Source organism: Papaver somniferum, chromosome 3 (genome assembly GCF_003573695.1).
Source record: "Papaver somniferum cultivar HN1 chromosome 3, ASM357369v1, whole genome shotgun sequence".
Classification (NCBI taxonomy): Eukaryota; Viridiplantae; Streptophyta; class Magnoliopsida; order Ranunculales; family Papaveraceae; genus Papaver; species Papaver somniferum.
This window is the reverse complement of record NC_039360.1, coordinates 46,917,537-46,936,951: the sequence shown is the minus strand read 5'-3', so window position 1 is coordinate 46,936,951 and position 19,415 is coordinate 46,917,537. Positions and strand designations below refer to the sequence as shown.

The 19,415-nt window shown below is 35.2% G+C and overlaps 4 protein-coding genes across 8 annotated transcripts; 1 reads left to right on the top strand and 3 right to left on the bottom strand.

The window, feature by feature from the left end:
* The first annotated feature begins 405 nt into the window (after positions 1–405).
* On the top strand, positions 406–2,643 carry LOC113356074 (protein NRT1/ PTR FAMILY 5.10-like). Its single transcript, XM_026599082.1, has 3 exons — positions 406–957; positions 1,065–1,615; positions 1,702–2,643. Exons 1-3 carry the CDS (start codon positions 529–531, stop codon positions 2,528–2,530), a joined length of 1,809 nt encoding a protein of 602 aa, XP_026454867.1. The 5' UTR covers positions 406–528; the 3' UTR covers positions 2,531–2,643.
* Positions 2,644–4,855: 2,212 nt separating this feature from the next.
* Positions 4,856–9,615, bottom strand: LOC113361224 (probable ribonuclease P/MRP protein subunit POP5). 5 transcript variants are annotated; one of them, XM_026604536.1, is made up of 6 exons: positions 9,379–9,615; positions 7,920–7,994; positions 6,722–6,757; positions 5,569–5,856; positions 5,326–5,463; positions 4,856–5,190 (listed from the first exon to the last, which is right to left on the bottom strand). In XM_026604536.1, the coding sequence occupies exons 4-6, from the start codon at positions 5,744–5,746 to the stop codon at positions 5,042–5,044; spliced, it is 465 nt and encodes a 154-aa protein (XP_026460321.1). In that variant the 5' UTR covers positions 5,747–5,856; positions 6,722–6,757; positions 7,920–7,994; positions 9,379–9,615; the 3' UTR covers positions 4,856–5,041. The 5 variants fall into 5 exon arrangements, with proteins under 5 accessions (XP_026460321.1, XP_026460320.1, XP_026460323.1 ...); XM_026604535.1 differs by lacking the exon at positions 6,722–6,757; XM_026604538.1 differs by lacking the exons at positions 6,722–6,757; positions 7,920–7,994.
* A 4,373-nt stretch (positions 9,616–13,988) lies between these two features.
* On the bottom strand, positions 13,989–16,808 carry LOC113359400. Its single transcript, XM_026603040.1, has 4 exons — positions 16,617–16,808; positions 15,718–16,564; positions 15,059–15,121; positions 13,989–14,977 (listed from the first exon to the last, which is right to left on the bottom strand). The coding sequence occupies exons 1-4, from the start codon at positions 16,806–16,808 to the stop codon at positions 13,989–13,991; spliced, it is 2,091 nt and encodes a 696-aa protein (XP_026458825.1).
* A 1,240-nt stretch (positions 16,809–18,048) lies between these two features.
* LOC113359399 lies at positions 18,049–18,769 on the bottom strand. Its single transcript, XM_026603039.1, has 2 exons — positions 18,256–18,769; positions 18,049–18,194 (listed from the first exon to the last, which is right to left on the bottom strand). The coding sequence occupies exons 1-2, from the start codon at positions 18,767–18,769 to the stop codon at positions 18,049–18,051; spliced, it is 660 nt and encodes a 219-aa protein (XP_026458824.1).
* Positions 18,770–19,415: the final 646 nt, after the last annotated feature.

Sequence of the window (19,415 nt, the reverse complement as noted above, 5' to 3'; positions counted from 1 at the left end):
TTAATGTTTTGAAAAGGTTAATTATAAGTAAAAACAATTATATATTTTATTTTTCTTGACACAAAATTGACAATTATAAAACTGTAACTTTTAAGTCTTTTTAAGAGGATATTAAATGATTAATGGCACATAGAAGGCTTTCAGGCCGGGCAGCATAATTAATCGCAAAGCCCGAGACCGCCCAACAAATTAATCCAGGCCAGGCCGGGTAGCCCGCAACGGGCCATAACAAGCTTTGGGCAATTTCAGGTACAGGCGGGCTTGGGCGGGTACGGGCAAGCTGAGTTTTTTCGGGTAATATTTACACCCCTACCTGGGTCCCTAAATTAAGGTAATGTTTTTTATTGAAAGCAAGAAGCCAACCACCATAGTGGGATTATTCTTATTAAAGACTTCGAACTCGGAGACTTTTAACATTAATCAGTCCGAATCAAAACATTTAACTAACCAATTTTTTTTTTAAAGTTATTCAATTTCTCTCTGTTTTTGTTCTGTTTTTGCAGAAGAGAGAATTTTATGTGAGATATCATGACAGTAACTAGTGCTAGAGATGATCATCAATATGAAGTACCTTTGTTGAATAACACAGAAGAAATTATTCATAGAATTGAGGATGATTTGGATGGTCATGAGGATCAAGAGGATGTTGATTATATGGTGGATTACAGAGGAGAAAGAATAGTTTTTGAAAATAACAAATCAAAATTTGGTGGATGGAAATCAGCTGGTTTAATAATTGTAGTTGATATTGCAGAAGGTATGGCATACTATGGAATTTCGTCAAATCTCATCAATTATCTAACTGGCTCACTAGGCCAATCAACAGTTACAGCAGCAGCAAATGTTAATACTTGGATTGGATTTATATGGATGCTTCCTGTTTTGGGTGCTGTTATTGCTGATTCTTATCTCGGAAAATTTCGTACTATCATCTTCTCCACTCTCATTTATGTTCTGGTCAGTCTATTTTTCTCATTTCTCATTAAATTACAGTCATTTAGTTCACATGTCTCGTTTCTCATCTTGGAACAACTTCTGACGATACCGAATTGCGATTTCTTCAGGGACTCGGATTGTTAACCTTATCAGTTGTGCTTCCTTCTCTTATAGGCTCGCTCGACTGCGTTGATAACAATAGTATCTTTTGCAATTACCCTTCTTTTCAAGGCATCTTTTTCTTCTTTTCATTGTATTTAGTAGCTTTTGGGAGAGCTGGATTTAAACCATGTGTACAAGCATTTGGAGCAGATCAGTTTGATGCAAGAAATCCAGAGGAATGCAAGTCCAAGAGTTCATTCTTCAATTGGTGGTATTTTGGGTTATGTTTTGGTAGTAGCATTTCTCGGTTGTTCTTGACTTATATTCAGGATAATGGGAGCTGGGGTCTTGCATTTGGCATTTCATTCATTTCTTTGGCAGTTGCACTGATTGTTTTCCTGCTAGGCACGCAGACTTACAGATACAGTGTGAAGGTGGAAACAGTAAACCCCATATTCAGAATAACACAAGTATTTGTTGCAGCTGCGAAAAATTGGAGACAAGACCCTCCACTGGATACAGTCCAAAACGAGGAAATCCAGAAGTCTCCTTTACGAATCGGTGTTCATCAATTCAAGTAAGACAACAATATTAAGCTATTTGATATAATGCATACCATAAACAAGTTTCATGCTTAATATCCGTAATCTGCAATGCATTCAGGTTTCTGGACAAAGCGCTAAGCAAACTGCCAGATGATCCGACTACTATGACTAAAAATGGCACAAAATGTAGCATTTCTCAAATAGAAGACGCGAAGGTGATACTACGGTTGGTTCCAATATGGATTTCCTGCCTAATTTATGCAATTGTCTTTGCCCAATACTCTACCTTCTTCGTTAAGCAAGGAAACACAATGGATAGATCAATTGGAACAAGTTTTAAGATCCCTGCTGCTTCACTTCAGATTCTATTAAGTATATCAGTTTTTCTATTCATCCCCTTATATGATTGTGCCTTCATTCCTTTTGTTCGTGTTTTCACTGGCAAGCCTAATGGCATCACAATGCTTCAGAGGATTGGTGCTGGAATGTTGGTGTCCGCATTATCCATGGTTGTTGCAGCAGTAATTGAAAAGAGAAGGCTTCTTGTTGCTGTAGACTACGGTTTGATGGACGAGCCAGAAGCAACCGTTCCTATGAGTGTGTGGTGGTTGGCTCCACAATATATTATGATTGGACTTGCTGATGTCTTAACTAATGTTGGTCTGCAAGAATTTTTCTATGACCAGGTGCCAGATAGTTTAAGGAGCATAGGGATCTCCCTTTACTTAAGCATCCTTGGAGTAGGGAGCTTCCTCAGTGGATTTCTCATATCAGCAATTGAGCGCATAACTGGGGGAAGTAATCACTACAGTTGGTTCTCGAATAACCTCAATCGAGCTCATCTTGATTACTTTTATTGGCTTTTAGCAGGACTCAGTCTAATAGAGTTGGCTGCTTTTTTATACTTTTCAAAAACTTATCTTTATAAACGGGGAACCTCGCCGTGATGTTTTTATGAGCCAATTTTAACTATCTATTCCTTCCTTTATTTTCTGGAAACAATTTGTACAATCTATATCGTGAAACTTTCGAAATCCAACCAACGATTAGTGATGACCAACTCAGATGATGAGGAGTTGTGTAGCAAACTTGTAAACTGAAATAAAGTACTAATGGGGGTGTCACCCCAAAGTGATGAAAATTTAACTTACAAGCAGGAAAGGCATGTTCGTCTTGTTCTACATTTCTTTGTATTTACCCTCATTTGGCGCCTGTGGATCTGAACCATGAGCACAAGCATTTGGTGCCGATCAGTTTTATGGAGCATTTCCAGAGGATTGCAAGCTGAAGAACTCATTCTTCAATTGCTGGGTGTTTAGAACTTGATCTTGAGTTTATACACAGGATATATAACTTGGGTTGGGTAGGGTGGGGTATGGGGTTTCATATTTCATCCCTTTTCATGATAGATGCCTTGATCGTTTTCTCGTTTGGCACTAAAACTTACTGCTATGATGCAAAAGAGAAGAAAGCAAACCCATTACAGGGAGTAATCGGGGCTTTCACTGTTGCGGCGAAGAATTAGAGAAGCAAACTAACTATTGCCAAGGAGGAGCAATGGGAATGTCGCATCCAATTCTGGTTGGCACACCACCAATACAAGTAGATGAAAATTTCAGGCTAACTAAAAAGATGGTGTTTGGAGTATAACAGGATAAGAAAAGAAGTTCAGGTGTTTCTAACCCCTGGAAAATGCACTGAAGTTTTCTTTTGAGTGTTTTATCAAGAACGATTTTTGGGGGACCATGGTTTTTTTGGGGACCATGGTTTTATTTTGGGTAAAGTCATTAGAATTAATTCTAGGTCATCCCATATCTAGTTATTTATTTAATACCTAATCTATCCTTTTAATTAATTTTAGGTTACGATTAGTTAAAAATAATTAGTGAGATTAAATTAAAAGATGGGTTTATTATTAGTTGAGTAGAATTATTGAGAGAGTAGAGTTAGAGAAGATGAAGGAGAAAAACATGGAAAATAAATTTTTTTCCAATTCACTAAGTTTGAGTATTCAAATGATGAAAACTCATCTGATTCATCATCTCCATCCTCTCCTAGAATATTTGTTAATCTTCAAAATGATCCGGATTTGAACTGGATTTTGAACAGTTCGGTTACTTTATATGAAGAACAAGTAACCGAACTCATATGAAGCTGTAGTTCGGTTGCCCCGTGAGATGAACAAGTAACCGAACTCATCTGAAAGTGTAGTTCGGTTACTTGTTCCAAACACGCAGGTTACCGAACTCTCTAATAATTTCTAGGAGTTACAGCGTTATGTTCGGTTGGTTCTCAACTAACCGAACTTTGGTGTACAAAGTTCGGTTGGTTCGCAAACTGCATGCACTTTTGATCTAACCGAACTTGACGTAATATAAGAGTATATAAGTTTACAAAGTTCGGTTCTTTCGCAAACTTGAACCTAACAGCTAACCAACCGAACTCAAAGTTCGGTTTTTGCGATAAAATTGTGAAGTTACCGAACTTAACAAACAAACAAAAATGTGAAGTTCCAGCATCTATTGGCTAAGTTCGGTTACTTTGTAGTTTTAAAAAAATTTGCGAACAAACCGAACTCTATTGGCTAAGTTCGGTTATTTTGGAACTCAACATAGTGGCCACAGCAACACAGTTCGGTTAGACTGGATTTGTTTTTTTTCGGTTCTAAGGATGGAGTTCGGTTACTTTGTAATTTTAAGTTTTTTTGCGAAACAACTGAACAGAGAGTTCGGCGACTTAGTTTTAAATCCAATAGAACCGAACTGTTCTTCGTGTTCTTCATTTTCAAGAAGTTCGATTAGTAAACTAGGGTTTTTTGGAAAATCGATCTAACCGAACATGGCTCTGTAACTCCTATTAAAACCCTATTTTGATGATTTCTATTTGATTGAAGCAATCAAAATCAAATTAAAGCGAAGGGTTTGTTGGAAAATACCTCCGGAGTGGTCTCATGGCAGAATCAGGTTGCGGCTGGCGTCTTTTATACTCGATAAAATTATTATATAACCGAACTTAATTGTGATTGCATTGATGTTGTTACATTCTTAAATAGACGGTGGTGGTGGTGGTGGTGGTGGGAGGAGGTGGTGGTGGTTATATATATATAGGTGGTTATTAGGTTGATTTTAAATTAAATTAGATTAAGAGTAGGTTAGTCATTTCAACGTTTTAGGACACCCCTTATCACTATAGGGAAGGTGGTCTAATAAAACCATGGTCTCCTCAAAAAAACCATGGTCTCTAAAAAAATCATTCCAAGAAAATATAGCATACCCAAAGTCAACTGTAGGGAATATCAAAAAGTTAACAAGCAATGAAGAAATTTTCTCACATTAAAACACAACGGCCTGGTTTACCCAGAATAAATATTTGTATTAAAAAATAGTCTGGTTTACAGTTCTCTTTCTCATTCCTTGAATCAATTCTTGAAAGCAAGAGCCGTCTCTCTAAAGGTTTGCTCAGTGCTCCAATAGTTGAATTTTTGCAAGAAAATTATGCATCTGTTGACTAATGTCAGGTGTGAGTCGATCTCCCATCACTTGTTTGTACTGTTCAAATTTTGCTTCATCATACTTGAAGGCTGCAGCTTTACATGCCTTGATACTTCCTGATACAGAGAAAAGAAGTTCAAAGTATAAGAGTGTTCTTCTCCTGTAAACGTAGGAGCATACTTTTTTCTCTCTCTCTTCAGTTATTTCGTTCGGCTTCAAGAACAAACATATAAGCAATACGTATGACTCACCACTCAAGTCCAGTAAGCTGAATATCACTGGACAATTTCCGATACTCCTGATCATTGTGATTGAAGACCAAACCTTCTGGTGTTCTTCTCTTGCAGCTCTTATTATACACACTTTTGTTATGGGGTTTACATACTTCACTGCAAAAAACATAAAAAATTACAGTTCATTACTGAAGATGGTAGCAAGCGCAAAATTACAACCAACAAGAACAATAACTAAACACTGCAAAATGATTGGCTTACCCTGTAATGATCCAAGAGACGCGGATAAACCACATTCTCCAAAGTTTACAAGAATGCTGTCTTTAATTGCTTTTAATATATTAAACTGGCTAATTATAATAGGATCCTCCTTGCCGAGGTCTTTACTTGGATCCAAGAATACCTCCATTACCAAGTATCTATTTCTAAAACCCACCATAATAATCCTTTAGAAGTATATGTAAGCAAAAGTAGCAGATATAAATTGATAAGACGGTATAACAGAACCCCTCTTCAACGGCACTGAACCAAATTCTGGAGACAAAAATCCTGGTTACAAAGAAAAAAGAACACAAACGTTAGTTACAATCCCATCAGCAACCATTCAATGCACAGATTGGATTGTAAAGCACATTTGGGGTTTAATGTTGATCGACTGATTGAGATACCCACACTTAACTTTCAGAATATTCAAATAAGAATACCATCTCTTAGGCATTTTATCAAACAGCTACTGAAACTAACTGGAAAGGTTCAACACCTATAAGTATCCATCCAATCCAAAATTAAACTAATTTAAAAAAAAAAAATCTTATGGATTTTCTCGAAGGAGAATGTGGAAGCAACTCAAGCAAGTAAAACCCCTACCGAATGCAAATTTAATGATAGAAAACAGATGCAACCTATAAAAGATAACTTTGAGAAATTGCAGTACAAAATAGAAAATAGCCTGTCGATCAGATATGAGAGACCCTGAATTTCTCTTACTTATGAATTAGGAAAAGCGTATAGAAATAAAAATGAGCTAACCTTTTCCCAAGCCCTTTAATTTAATTTAACAGTGTTGATTTTGGGGAAGGAACGGTAACCAAATTAAACATAAAAACGGTTCTCATGGATTTCAAGATTTCAATATACCATCTGAATATAAAGCTTACTTTTTACACATTTCAATATAAAGCTTCACAGAAAAGAAAAGATTTAAACTATAACGAAAATGGAATTGACGTCCAATCTGACGGCATTGCAAGGTAGACAAGAAGGACATGAATTACCTAGAGTTCAAGCAGGTTTGTAATACAGGAGAAAGATTTAATATTGATGCAAGCTATAAATGTCAAAGAAATACTTCAATTCATTCTTATTAATGTGCATGGCCCTGCTAGAAGAACATTAACTGAAAGCAAAGAACTACCCATGGCACATCAATCACCAGAATTTATTTGAAACACTGCACAAGCAATCCACCATAAGATTTAACATTAATGCGCTATAAAATGTTGGTGAATATGAGTAGATGAAACAAACTTCATGTGTTACATTGCTGTATCAAATTCAGCAGAGGAAAAATGCCGGCATATGAAAGTGGAAGTGGAAGCCTCAAGAGATAAATGAATGTGCAGGTGAGTTTTCATGAAGATCAGAATGTTTATCTTGAAGCGGGTTGTAAATATTTGTGAGCCTTTAACAGTTTAACTATTGGCATGAACCACAGTCGTCTATCACCTTAAAGTAAGTCGTAGTCATGCTCCTTATGGCATTCTCCTGTACTGCTATTTAATGCATCATACAAAATTAGTACCTGTGTTGCAACGATACGGATACGGTATCGGATACAAGATACCAATACGCTACTATGATACACCAACTTGAAAAACTAAAATACGGCGATACGGCATACTCGATATTGATCAGTAGTCTAACATAAATATATTATATATGTGTTTGCATGATTAAATTATAATATGTATGATTAACCTCACTGAAGAAAGTCTAGAGCAAGATCAGTAAACAGATTTGGAACTAATATTTTGTCACTATAGTTAAAACTTCTCATAGAATCTAGTAAATATCTAAATTTACTGATATTAAGGTATTGAGATTTATCATTTATCTTGACAGCTGTTGATATCTAATATTTAGTCAAAGTTTTCTAACTGAGTTGTATCTTGAAGTATCCGGAGTATTAGTACGCGTATCCCTGTAAATACGTATCGATACGGCTGAATTTTTTTTTTTAGGCGTATCGTTGCGACACAGAAAATTACTATGCCTTACCAAGGAACTGAAATCGGGGTTTCTAGACTAAACATAGATGGTTTGTCATAGGAATTTAAAACTAAAGCAGCCATAAGCGCATTGCTTTATAAAAAACTATTCAAGATGCACGCCCGACGCACTTGCCATTAAAAAAAAAGGAGGAAGAAGAAGATAAAATCGAACCCTTCGTTCAATAGTTTTTCAATCGATAAATACCCATTTACAGAAACTGTGTTGTGTAATTACTGCTTATTGTATTGCCACTAATATTGTCAACCTTAACTGTAAGTACAGAGTATGTCTTGCCAACCTTAGCCTAAGGAATATTGTATTGCCACTAATTACTACATTACCTTGAGATGTAATGCTTTATTTGTCACTCTGATCCGGTTCACCTGTAACAGTTCTGACAGAAAATTGTTTGTTTGCTGCATAAAAGAAATCACCAACACAGTGAAGTTAGGAATAGCCAACACGTCATAATCCGTAAGGAATTCAGTTAAGGTTGTTACTTAAAAAGCGCATCTCCAATTAACTCCAATGTTTTAAAAAGCGAAAGCGTAAAGCGATACGCTCTCTTAGCAAGGCACAAAGCGCTGCTAGAAAGCGTTATCGAAGCGCTGCTTTGCTAAATATCATGATTAATAAATACTTGCAAATCTATATGAAAAACTAAGAAGTTCTCAAAAAGCTATACCTTTTTGGTACACTTCTTTTTAGCTTGGGTAGACATGGTCGAAGAATGGGCGTAGATCACAGAGAAAAAAGAAGAAGGGAGAAGAAATATCTAAAAATAAGTGGTTGTAAGAGAGAATAAAATAGTTATAGGTGTGTTAAATACTATTTTAGGTTATAAAACAGCTAAACAGAGTCAACAGACATCTAGGGAAAAATTTTGAGCTTTAAAGTCCCATAAAAATCTGACAGAGAAAACCTATTAGCAAAGCGTGAGTATCAAGGCGTTTTGGAGGCGAAGCGCTAAAAAGTGGGTATTAAAGCGCGAAGCGAAACGTTTTTTAAAACACTGATTAACTCTGGCATTAATAAGATTTGTATAACATATAAGCATGCTTAAATTACAGATGAGTGGAAATCCTCATATATTCCAACCAATTCCAATCGGCAATAACAAAAGCCTCTTTGTGCCACATATTCACGGGTCGCCAGAATTGGTTCTAAGAATAAAAGAATGTTCCTCCCCCTCCAGTAAGACTATTCTACCATTTATATCAAACACATGCGCTGTTTTGAAACCGTTAAACCTCAACAACCAATAGCATCACCTTCGAACTAACCTTCTTCCCCATATTTTTCCAGCACACATTATAAATTTTACCTACTTTAGGTACTGACTCATACATATAAAAGAAAATATCACAAAACTTTCTAATTTTCCAGGCCGGCAATTCCCTTTCACAACCTAGTTCACATTCCCAAGCCCTATTCAAGAGCGTAAAATATATAGCTTAAGAACCTAACTCAAAGCAAATACTTGTACATAATCCTACTCATATACCTCAATGTGTTTAGTTCAAGGCAATTCTTCTAACACTTAAGGTTCACAAACTTATGACAAAGCATGAAGTTAGCAAGAAACCAAAACAAAATTACAAATTGAACATCGTTTTCATCTCAAGCATTTTTACAAACAGATAAGAGTTTAAGAATATAATTTAACTAATAGCAGCTGAATGAATCCTTTACTAACCTTCATAGAAATTACGGCAACAAATCAAAATGAAAGAACGATATGAATACATCCGGAGCGGTTTTCAAAAAAGAAAAAAAGATTGAATTGAAGCATGTATGTACCTGGTGATTGTGAATGCAATTGGAAATGATTTGAAGCTAGGTTAATCCGGCTTTATTTGTGTAAGCTCGAATCAGCTTCAGAATCACAGTGTTGTTCTTCCTACGGGTTGAATACTGTAATTGTGAATGTAAGAGCGGATTCAAAGAGAAGGTTAAAATTAGAAATCGGTAGGTTTCTGAACAAAAAAAACGCCCCTCGTTGTTTGGTTAGTTTTGTGGTACGTTTCAAAGGTTGAAAGGAAATAAAAAACGGCTGCTTGAACCGAGAAAAAAAACTAATAAAAAACCGTGTTACTCACAGCCCTTTATCTGGTGGGCCCAAAAGTGGCCCCTACCAATCCCAAAGGACGTGGGCCCATATTACTTGTGAGTATACGGTTTTGTTTGCGGTTCATTGAGCAGTTTTGTCCCGCTGCGCGGGACGGCTTGATAAGCAAACAACACTTGGATTGTTGGATTGTTTCACTCACCGTTAGATTAATAACCAATTTCGTTTTCCACTTAATATACAGTTGGCAAGCTTTTGTAATTAAAAATTGGTCCCTCATCTTATTAAATATCATAAAAAATAAAACGTTCAGCTTCTTCTTTGATTAGAAACTCACCTTATGTTTATACGTCTGTAGAAACGAGTCCTCGGACGAAATTTGATTAACGAGTTCGATCTTAGTTTATCGAATGACTTTGTTTTGAGAATGGAATGCTCATAATAAATTAGTGGAACCATGTGCGCCAAAAGGTATACTTCAAAGAAATTTCTTAATCTTGTGATTTTATGATTGATTTTGATATTTTTTTTATCAGACTAGTGATTGGGTTATTATGCTTTTAATCTTGATATGAAATGGAGAGGGTTATAGGCCAATAATTCTTAATTACAAATGCCCGTAAATTTTGAATGACGAAGAAACCACTATAAAACTTAGAGACGAACATTGTAATCTTCTTTGAAACATCGACTTAACTAATCCCAGCAATTTTGAGTTCTTACAAACTAACATCGTATATAATGAAGTGAGGGTGCCATATGGTAAAGACTAATGTTGATTATATACAGTTGATGAATGGTTTGAAAAAGGAAAATGGATGTTTACATAAACAGAAGATTACATAATTCGTAACTAAGAAAAGGATACGACACGGAATGATCTAAATCAAAAGGACTTATTTCTAATAACAAAAATTTGAAAGTTGTATTTAACTGGCAGACTAAATTTGCTTTAATCCAATGGCTGTTGAAATGATCCAACGACCCACAAGACGTTTGCTTACCAAGTCGTCCCGCGCAGCTGCGCGGGACAACACTGTTCGCGGTTCATTAAGAACCCCTGAGAAAGAAAAAACGAAACAGCTTCAGAGGTTCTTTCTTCGAGTGTGAGAGGAGATCTGAAGAGAAAATCTTTGGAAAGAATAATGACCCTCGATTTTTTCAAATTCACAAAGGTTTCAGCAGGGAAATTAGAAACGCGGAGGGGTATTGTTGACTTTTCCTGTCGAACTGGAGAACCGTGCGATGATCGAAAGGTCCCTCTTTTCTTTATTATAGTTAGGTTAGATTAAGCCAACAGTTGAAAACGCACAAAAGACAATGTAACCTAAAATTAAGCAGGAAAACAGTTAGACCAAAACAGAAAGTAAACTCACCTAACAAATCAAGAAAATGGAAGTTTTGTTGCTCATCTAATCATCTGCAGCAATACCCAATGAAATAACTTCCAACCACTTACTTGGTTTCTAACTCTCTCCCCTAATCCAAAAAGAAACTAAAACCAAAATTAGGGCTTTTTTATTAGCTAACATTAGCTTTAGACATTCCGTGAAATAATCCTAAAAGAAATCCTAAATCCAAATCAGATGAAATTTTTTTGATCTGTTATATTTTTCTCTACTCTGATTTTTCAGAAATTTCTTTTACTTTTTATGGTTTGCTACCCTTGAAGAGGAGAAATCGAGATCAAAAACTAGGGTCTGGCTGGTTGTTGTTTGCGAGGCTTAAGAAACTTTAAGGTCGAAGGGAAGATCTTTCACCATTGCTACTTAGACAAGTGAATCCCTGGAGGGCCTCAATTAAGTGTCGGCTAGTATATGGACACGGAAGTAAAGAAAGTTATTACAGGACTCCAAAGATTTGGTCCTGAGGGTTCACATGATAAAATCAAGTCATCGAATAGTAATTTCCAAAAAACCCTTTTTCACTAATTTTGTTGATTATTAAAATGCCCTCGATTAATTAGTAAGTAAATTAAGTAAGATTAGTGATTAGATTAGACTAATAGTTTTGTTTATAGTTAGTGTTTGATAATCAAAATCAAATGGTTTTTCTGAAAATATAATTTACGATTGCGATTGGGAACCCAATCGTAAGCAGTATACGAGGTTGGTAGTCCCAAATTTTCCGAACCGTAGATAAACTCAGGTTCACTTAAGGTTGGGAAAAAATGAAGCATAACTACATACCATTGGGACAAATGATATCAAAATAAAATTGGAAAATTAAAGCTACGGTTAGGAACTCAACCTTAAAATTCAATATATGGATGGGAATTCCCAATCGTAGGTAAATTCAAGGTCAGCTACGGTTGGGAAATATGTGAAGTATAGCTACTTACAGTTAGGTATGGGGACAAATTTTTCCTGAAAAATTTCATCTACGGTTGAGAGTTTATATTTTCCCAATTGTAGAGTTGGTTTATGGTTGGGAGTTTATATTTTCCCAACCATAGATTTGATTTATAATTAGGAAATATTGGTTTCCCAACCGTGTGCTATTTTGAAATTAATTTCTAAATTCTTAATTTGATTAAATCTAACCTATTCATGCAATCAAAACTAACGAAAACGGATGGCTTTTTCGGTTCTTACTTGCTTGAAGTAATTGTGATGGAAAGTGGTAAAATTTTCAAAACTAATTTATAAGTTCCTAGTATGATCAAATATAACATATTCATCATCACGGTGAATAAGAAGAAGAGATGAAGAAGAGGATATGAATTATATTTAGATTTAGGGTTTTGTTTTAGTTTTTATCTATATTTTGGTTAGTTATTGATGGGTGTTTTTGAATTTTTGTTATAGATTAGGTCATCCCCTTTCTGGATTTAGAACATTTGAATCCATCGGATCCCTCAAAACTATTTCCTCTGAACCGCTATAATAGGTTTCGAAGTAAAACATAAGTCCGTGGTTTTTGTTGGGATAATCAATGGATTTGACCCCATATGTATCCAGACATATATACAATAGATTTCAAGTTTGGCATGGGTGTTCAATTCAATAAACACCGGCTCTGCATAGAATGTATGGGCTTGGAATTAAGTGGATCCAATGAAAAAAGATTTAAAGTATTTTATAGAAGTAAATAAATAACTTGAGGTACAATCGAGGATATTTTGTACAATTTATTTTTTGATTAATAACTTGTTGTTAGATGTTTTGCTCAACAAAAAATCCTAACACACTAAATATATATCTAAATACGCTTATATACATATGTTAAAAGTATAACTTGAAGCAAAGCGACTTAAATCCTATTGTAGTTGACATTATATCTTTCAAAAAATCTCAAAAATCCACGTAAACCGATGAATTCAGTGTCACTCATATCCAATCCAAAATTTTGCATCCACGTCCGAACTATCAATGCATGTACCAGACATTTACTTGCAAAAAGTCGGGTGGGTCGGATCGGATCAGTGAACTCGGTGAGAGATGCTCAGTCGTACTTAAGAGCCTTTGATAGTTTGATTATCAGGGAATTAGGCCGTAATAATTTTCTTTGTTTTGCATATTTGACCCACAAAGGCATCCACAATTTTGCAAAACAAAAATGGCAAAAAATACTTCATAAAGGCACCTACAATGTTGTTGTTGTTTTTTTGTTTTGTTTTTTTATTTTTTTGAGAATTGATCTACTTATATTAAAGACCGGTTAGATGATTATGACTATCTTATTAAGGGTTTTCCTAGACAGGGATGTTCCTCCAATGGGCACCTGAATCACCAACCTTAAACTAATGAACACACAAGGTATAAATGTAAAGACTTAAAAAATTGTTGGACACACACGTTGCCTCGTTAAAACCATGACAAGGAAAATCCATAGTGGCAAAACCCTGGCGAAGGAAAAATAGTACAACAGGATATATCGATAAAACCCATAAAAATATTAGAAGTACCTAAAAAGATAAAATTACATTATAGTTCTTCAAGATCAAAGAAATTATTATTTTCCGTCGGTACCCAATGAGTTATCTTCCAATGTTGAAAATACATATGTCGTCACAAGAAAGTTATTAAGTTGAGCATCTTCACTCGTGATAGAACTGTCAATAACAAGACTAATAGAAGTGTCACCGTGGTTTAGATAGGATAGGAAATTTATCCTCTTGGTGACTGAGAATGAAGGATTAGCCTTTTCTGCAATCAAGGATCAGAAATGTTTCTATGAAGAAATACAAATAGTTGAGTCACGATTTCTAAAACAGGATCAAGAAAATACTTTTTTTGCTCAATCAAAATTGTTTTATTGACTATTATCAAAGCAAAATATTACAAAAGAAATCCAAAAGGCAAGACTGAAATCAAAACAAAATTAGACTTCCAGATGAAGACTAATAAAATCTATAATAGGCCTGATGTGGGGACTCTAAACTGAGAGTACTACTCTCAGCATAAACTTTAATACAGTTCTTATCAAGCCCACTGCCTTCTTTTGCTAGGTTATCAGCACAAGTATTTATTTCTCTATATGAATTTTCAAATACAAAATTATGGAGCTTTGCACAGACTTTATTCCATCTTGTTATTACAAACCAAGGAATTTTGTTGTTGGAAAATGCTAATATTGCAGCTTTTGAGTCAGACCTGAAGCATATCTGTAAGTGATTGTTTTGCACAGCCCACTCCCCTGCACAAATTATGGCCATAACTTCAGCATAGTAGTTTGTAGCAACCCCAATTCCACCTGCTACTGCAACCAGAAATTCCATCCCTTTTCTTGCAACAAAACCATATCCAACCATACCTGGATTCCTTTTAGATGCACCATCACAACAAATAAGTATAGTTGGGGGGTTTGGTAAAGTGAAATGCACCTCCATTACTTTTGCAGAGTAAGTTTTCCTGTACTTTAAACCAATGAAACTCAGTATTTGAAGATCATAATCCTCATTCTTCATACAACCTTTAAGTATGAATTCTCCTTCATCAGTTAAGAATATAATCTTCTGTTTTGTTTTGTTCAGACTATCAACTTCTTCCTCAAATATCAGGTTATTTCTAAAAAACCAGATTTCTCTCAAAATAAGTAAAACAAATGCTATCCAGAGTTCTAGAATAACTGAACTTTTATATTTAGCAAGCCCAAGAATGTCATGAAAAGAACTGGGATTCCTGAAATTGAAAACATTCCTCATCCATAACCAAAGATTGGTACTAAAGTCACAATTCCATAGCAAATGATCTAGACTTTCTTCTTCTTTTTTGCAAATGTAGCATCTTGAAGTTATTTGAACTCCCTTTTTCTTCAGATTATCATCAGTTGCACAGATGTTACTTGCTAACTTCCATATTGCACCTTTAACTGTGGGATGAACACTGGCTTGCCATAGCTTTTTAAAATCATTTAAAACTGAAAAAAAATTCCTAATGCACTGAGTTGCAGGGGAGACACTGAACTTACCTGAATTTGAAACACTCCATATTAGTTTATCTGTTGAGCCATCTACTACAGGTAATTCATGAACTGCAAAGAAGTTAAGAAATTCAGTTGGAATGGTCCATACTCCATCAACCAGAAGAGAATTGACTTTTTTTGATGTTGTTGAATGAATTCATTGTCAGGGAAAAGAGTGCTTAATGATTTATCCTTTATCCAGGCATCATCCCATGTATCTATGTTTTGACCATCTCCTACAATCCATCTTGAATGGGAAGCTATATCATGCATTACTTCCTTTAGACCTGGCCAGGTTGATGACTTCTTATAATATGATACCCAATCACCGTTTTTATTTTTAAATTTAGCTTGCAAGAACAAAGACCACTCCTCTTCACCTTGTTGGACTTTCCATGCCAGTTTCATAAGAAGAAATTTGTTTATTATTTCTAGTCTTTTGATTTCCAAGCCTCCTTCTTCGAGTGGAGAACATACATTGTCCCATTTGAGAGTAACTCTCTTCTTTAAATTTGGATCCCCAGACCAAAGAAAGTTCCTAATAATTTTCTCACGTTCCTTAATCACACTTCTTGGCCATCTATATATAGACATGTTGTAGACAGGAATGCTACAGAGGACAGTTTTTATTAAGATCAATCTCTCTTGGAATGCTAGCATCTTACCTTTCCATCCAGCTAGATATGATTGTAGTTGTTCTACAATCCCCCAGACATGACTTGACTTAACTCTTCCTGGGAATAACATTACTCCCAAATATTTTTCTGGAAAAGTTGATAACTTCATGTGACATTCCTCAGCAATAACTTCTTTTATGATATTGGTGGTGCCTCCAACAAAACATTTACTCTTTGTAGAGCTAATTATCTGACCAGAAGCTTCTTGATATTCATTAAGGGTCTTCATTAATCTCTTTATATTCCTCTTATCACCATTATAAAAGAGAAACATATCATCTTCAAAGAAGATATGTGTAGGACAAATGCCATTTCTGTTCACCGTAGGGACAAGTTTATTGTCTTTCACCATTTTTATTAAAGCCCTACTTAAAACATCTTCTGCAATGATAAATAAGACAGGGGAAAGTGGATCCCCCTGTCTAAGCCCTCTGCTTGTAGAGAAATAACCTGCTGGACCTCCATTTACCAAGACTGAGATTCTTGCTGATGTGAATAGTGTTTCCAGCCAAGTAATAAAAGATGCAGAAAAGCCCGATTTTCTTAAGACTTCAAATAAGAATTCCCATCTAATGGTGTCAAAAGCCTGAGTGATATCAATTTTCATAGCAACATTCCCTCCTCTTCTTGAGATGTCTATCTCATTTACCATTTCAGAAGCCAAAGCAATCTGCTCTTGAATGGACTTGCCCTTGATAAAACCACCTTGTTGAGGAGATATAATCTTACTCAAAATGATACTTAACCTCATTGCAATAATTTTTGTAAATATTTTGAAGAAAAAATTTGCTAAACAAATTGGCCTGAATTGTTGAGGCTTTTTAGCATTCTTCACCTTAGGAATCAAAGCTATAAAATTGGAGTTTAACCCATTTGGGATATAGCACCTTCTCTAGCAGTATTACATCTGAACCAATTATTCCCCAACATTTCATGTAGAACCAACCACCAAAACCGTCTGGACCTGGAAAACTATCATGATCCAGTTCATAAACTGCAGCTTTTATTTCAGAAGCAGGAGGATTTGAATCAACTATATATCTATCTCTATTGATAAGAATTTCAGGAATGACATTCATTATATTATCTGACATTTGAACCCCTGAAAATTTAAATTTAGCTTCAAAGAATTTGACCAGTTCCTATGAAATTTCAGCATGAGTAGCTACTATTGATCCACTGTTTGTCTCAAGTTCAGTAATGTTGTTATGGGCATACCTGATTTTCATAGTTGTATGGAAAAATCTTGTATTAGAATCTCCATCCTTAAGCCATTTAACTCTGGATTTTTGATGAAGAAATTCCCTTAGTTGAGATGAAATTATTTCTTGAGTTCCTCTAGCAGTCACCAAATTGTTCAAAAGAGTTATATCTTCTGGATTATTGTCTGACAATATAGTAGCAGATAAGAGATTCTTGTCAGACTATAGCATCTTAGAATTTATGTCTCCAAGGATTTCCCAATTCCACTTCTTGAGAGTTATCTTGAGAAGTTTAAGTTTTTGCATGTAAACAAAAATAGGGGTGCCCTGTATCTCCTTCTGCCATTCTGCTTCAACTACTTTTAAAAAAGTTTCATGAGTGGACCAAATATTGAAGGCTTTAAATGGAATGTTATGTGGCTTAGAAATTTCTTTATTTGCTCCAGTTAAAGGACCATGATCTGATACATCCCTAGCTCCAACATTATATTCCCAGTTAGGAAATAAATCTAACCATTTTGAGTTATATATTGCTCTGTTCAGGTCACAGAGTATCCTCTTAACACCAGACCTATTGTTGCACCAAGAATACTTGATACCAGTTTTTGATGCTGGAATTAAACCACATGAATTGATGCAATTATTGAAATATAGCATAACTTGCATTGATGGACTCCTTCCTCCTTTTTTTTTTCATCCATATGTAATATTACATTGAAGTCACCTATCACTAGCCATGGAAGATCATGAGAACTTATTACTTCAAGTTCTTGCCACAAATCCTTTCTATCCAATGTTAAGTTTGCACCATGAACTCCTGTAACAAGAATACCTCCAACATCCATTGTTATGGATTGCCTTTTGATAGAAATAATTTTAGGATCAGCAATTGAAGAATTCCAACACAACCAAATATTCCCCTTCCTCTCAGAATCACTATTGTGGATTAAACTACAATTTATACCTAAACACCTCATCATTCTAACATATTTTAACTTAGCTTTAACTTTTTGTTCTACAAGCCAAACCAAAGATGGACTGAAAATTTTAACTAACCTCAGAAGTTTGTCTTTGGCATTAAGTCTTCTTATGCCTCTGACATTCCAATAGAGGATTCTCATTTTGAAGGAGGTTGAAGAGAAGGGCTCTTCTTCCCATGATCACCTTTTTTTGCAGCATGTTTCTTTGTTGTAACTTTTGGCAATTCAGGCTTTTTCCCTACTCCAGTCTTCTTTGCCACTTCAAGAATAACTTCTTTAACTGCTGGGATAATTTTTACCACATTAGTAGTTGAAGATGAAGCAATGTCCATCAACTTACTTACTTACTTCTAAAGGAGGGAAGTCATCTGTATTATCAAGAATTGAATCTATTTCCTTAAGAACTTTATATCTCCCAGAAGTAATTTCTCCTTCTTCTAGATTAACTGGAGCAGATGGAGTTAAAACTTCTGATGGATGATCCTCTTTATCAGAGATACCAATATCAAAACCAATGAATGGAGTAATATCTTCTTTATTCTTGTTCTTGTTTCTGGTTCTTCTTTTCACTGAAGATTCTTCATTATTACTTCCCTGTTTTTGAGTTGTTTCCTTTTTTTTGACTCTACATTCTGCAACATAGTGTCCAATAACTTTGCAGTGATTACAGAATTTAGGAACCTTAGGCATTTGGATTCTTTGAGAGAAACCTCCATATTTGGTTTTAACCCAAACCTTTTCTGGAATTGATTTAGATAGATCCACTTCCACCAAGACACTAGCATAATAACCAATTTGTCTCTTAAGAATAACATCATCTACCTTAACATGTCTTCCCAGAGCTTTGTCAATATCCATTATTATATTTTTATTCCAGTACTCAATACTAAGGCAGGTAAATGAAACCAGGCAAAAGCTGTAGAAGTTTTCTGGTCTGCTGGTCTGAAATTCGGCTCCCAATTTCCGAGCTTAACACTTTATTTTTCAACTTCCCAGTAACTAGACCAAACATGGTGTTTATCATCTTTATTTTCCAGTTTAATCACAAAAAAACCTTTGCCAAGAGGAATTAATTGACAACTACCCTTTAGAACCCATTGAGATTTCAGAGATTTCGTTTCAGCTTCCAGAGAAAGTTTCGAAAAATCTAGTCTACCAATAAGACTATACTTCCATTCATCAATACAATCATCAATATCTTCATCAGAGATACAAACTTCAGGTTCATAACCTTTTATTTCAGTATCTAATGGAGATCTACAAAAACTAGATCCAGAACTATTTTCCATCGAAATTACTCAATGAAAAACTGAATTCACAATTTAAACACTAAAACAGACTAAGAGAAACAACAACCAGAGAAAAAACATCAATCATTAATGAATGATCTGATTTCACCTGAATTAATTGAAGAAGATTGAACGCAGAAATCGAAATTTTGGAAAGAAAAAATCTCCGAGTTAGTCGCCCGATTTGCAGAGCTTGAATCGCATGGTTCCTATTT

Coding starts and splice junctions, on each gene's coding strand:
- LOC113356074 (XM_026599082.1), top strand. CDS start 529: ATGACAGTAACTAGTGCTAGAGATGATCATCAATATGAAGTACCTTTG. Junction 958..1,064: donor CCACTCTCATTTATGTTCTG/GTCAGTCTATTT, acceptor CGATTTCTTCAG/GGACTCGGATTGTTAACCTT. Junction 1,616..1,701: donor ATCGGTGTTCATCAATTCAA/GTAAGACAACAA, acceptor CAATGCATTCAG/GTTTCTGGACAAAGCGCTAA.
- LOC113361224 (XM_026604536.1), bottom strand. CDS start 5,746: ATGGTGGGTTTTAGAAATAGATACTTGGTAATGGAGGTATTCTTGGAT. Junction 5,464..5,568: donor GTCTCTTGGATCATTACAGG/GTAAGCCAATCA, acceptor TGTTTTTTGCAG/TGAAGTATGTAAACCCCATA. Junction 5,191..5,325: donor CAGCTTACTGGACTTGAGTG/GTGAGTCATACG, acceptor TCTCTGTATCAG/GAAGTATCAAGGCATGTAAA.
- LOC113359400 (XM_026603040.1), bottom strand. CDS start 16,808: ATGAATGTCATTCCTGAAATTCTTATCAATAGAGATAGATATATAGTT. Junction 15,122..15,717: donor ATATCTAGCTGGATGGAAAG/GTAAGATGCTAG, acceptor ACTTCTTTGCAG/TTCATGAATTACCTGTAGTA. Junction 14,978..15,058: donor ATGGAGTGTTTCAAATTCAG/GTAAGTTCAGTG, acceptor AGCTATGGCAAG/CCAGTGTTCATCCCACAGTT.
- LOC113359399 (XM_026603039.1), bottom strand. CDS start 18,769: ATGGATATTGACAAAGCTCTGGGAAGACATGTTAAGGTAGATGATGTT. Junction 18,195..18,255: donor CTTCCCTCCTTTAGAAGTAA/GTAAGTAAGTTG, acceptor AAATTATCCCAG/CAGTTAAAGAAGTTATTCTT.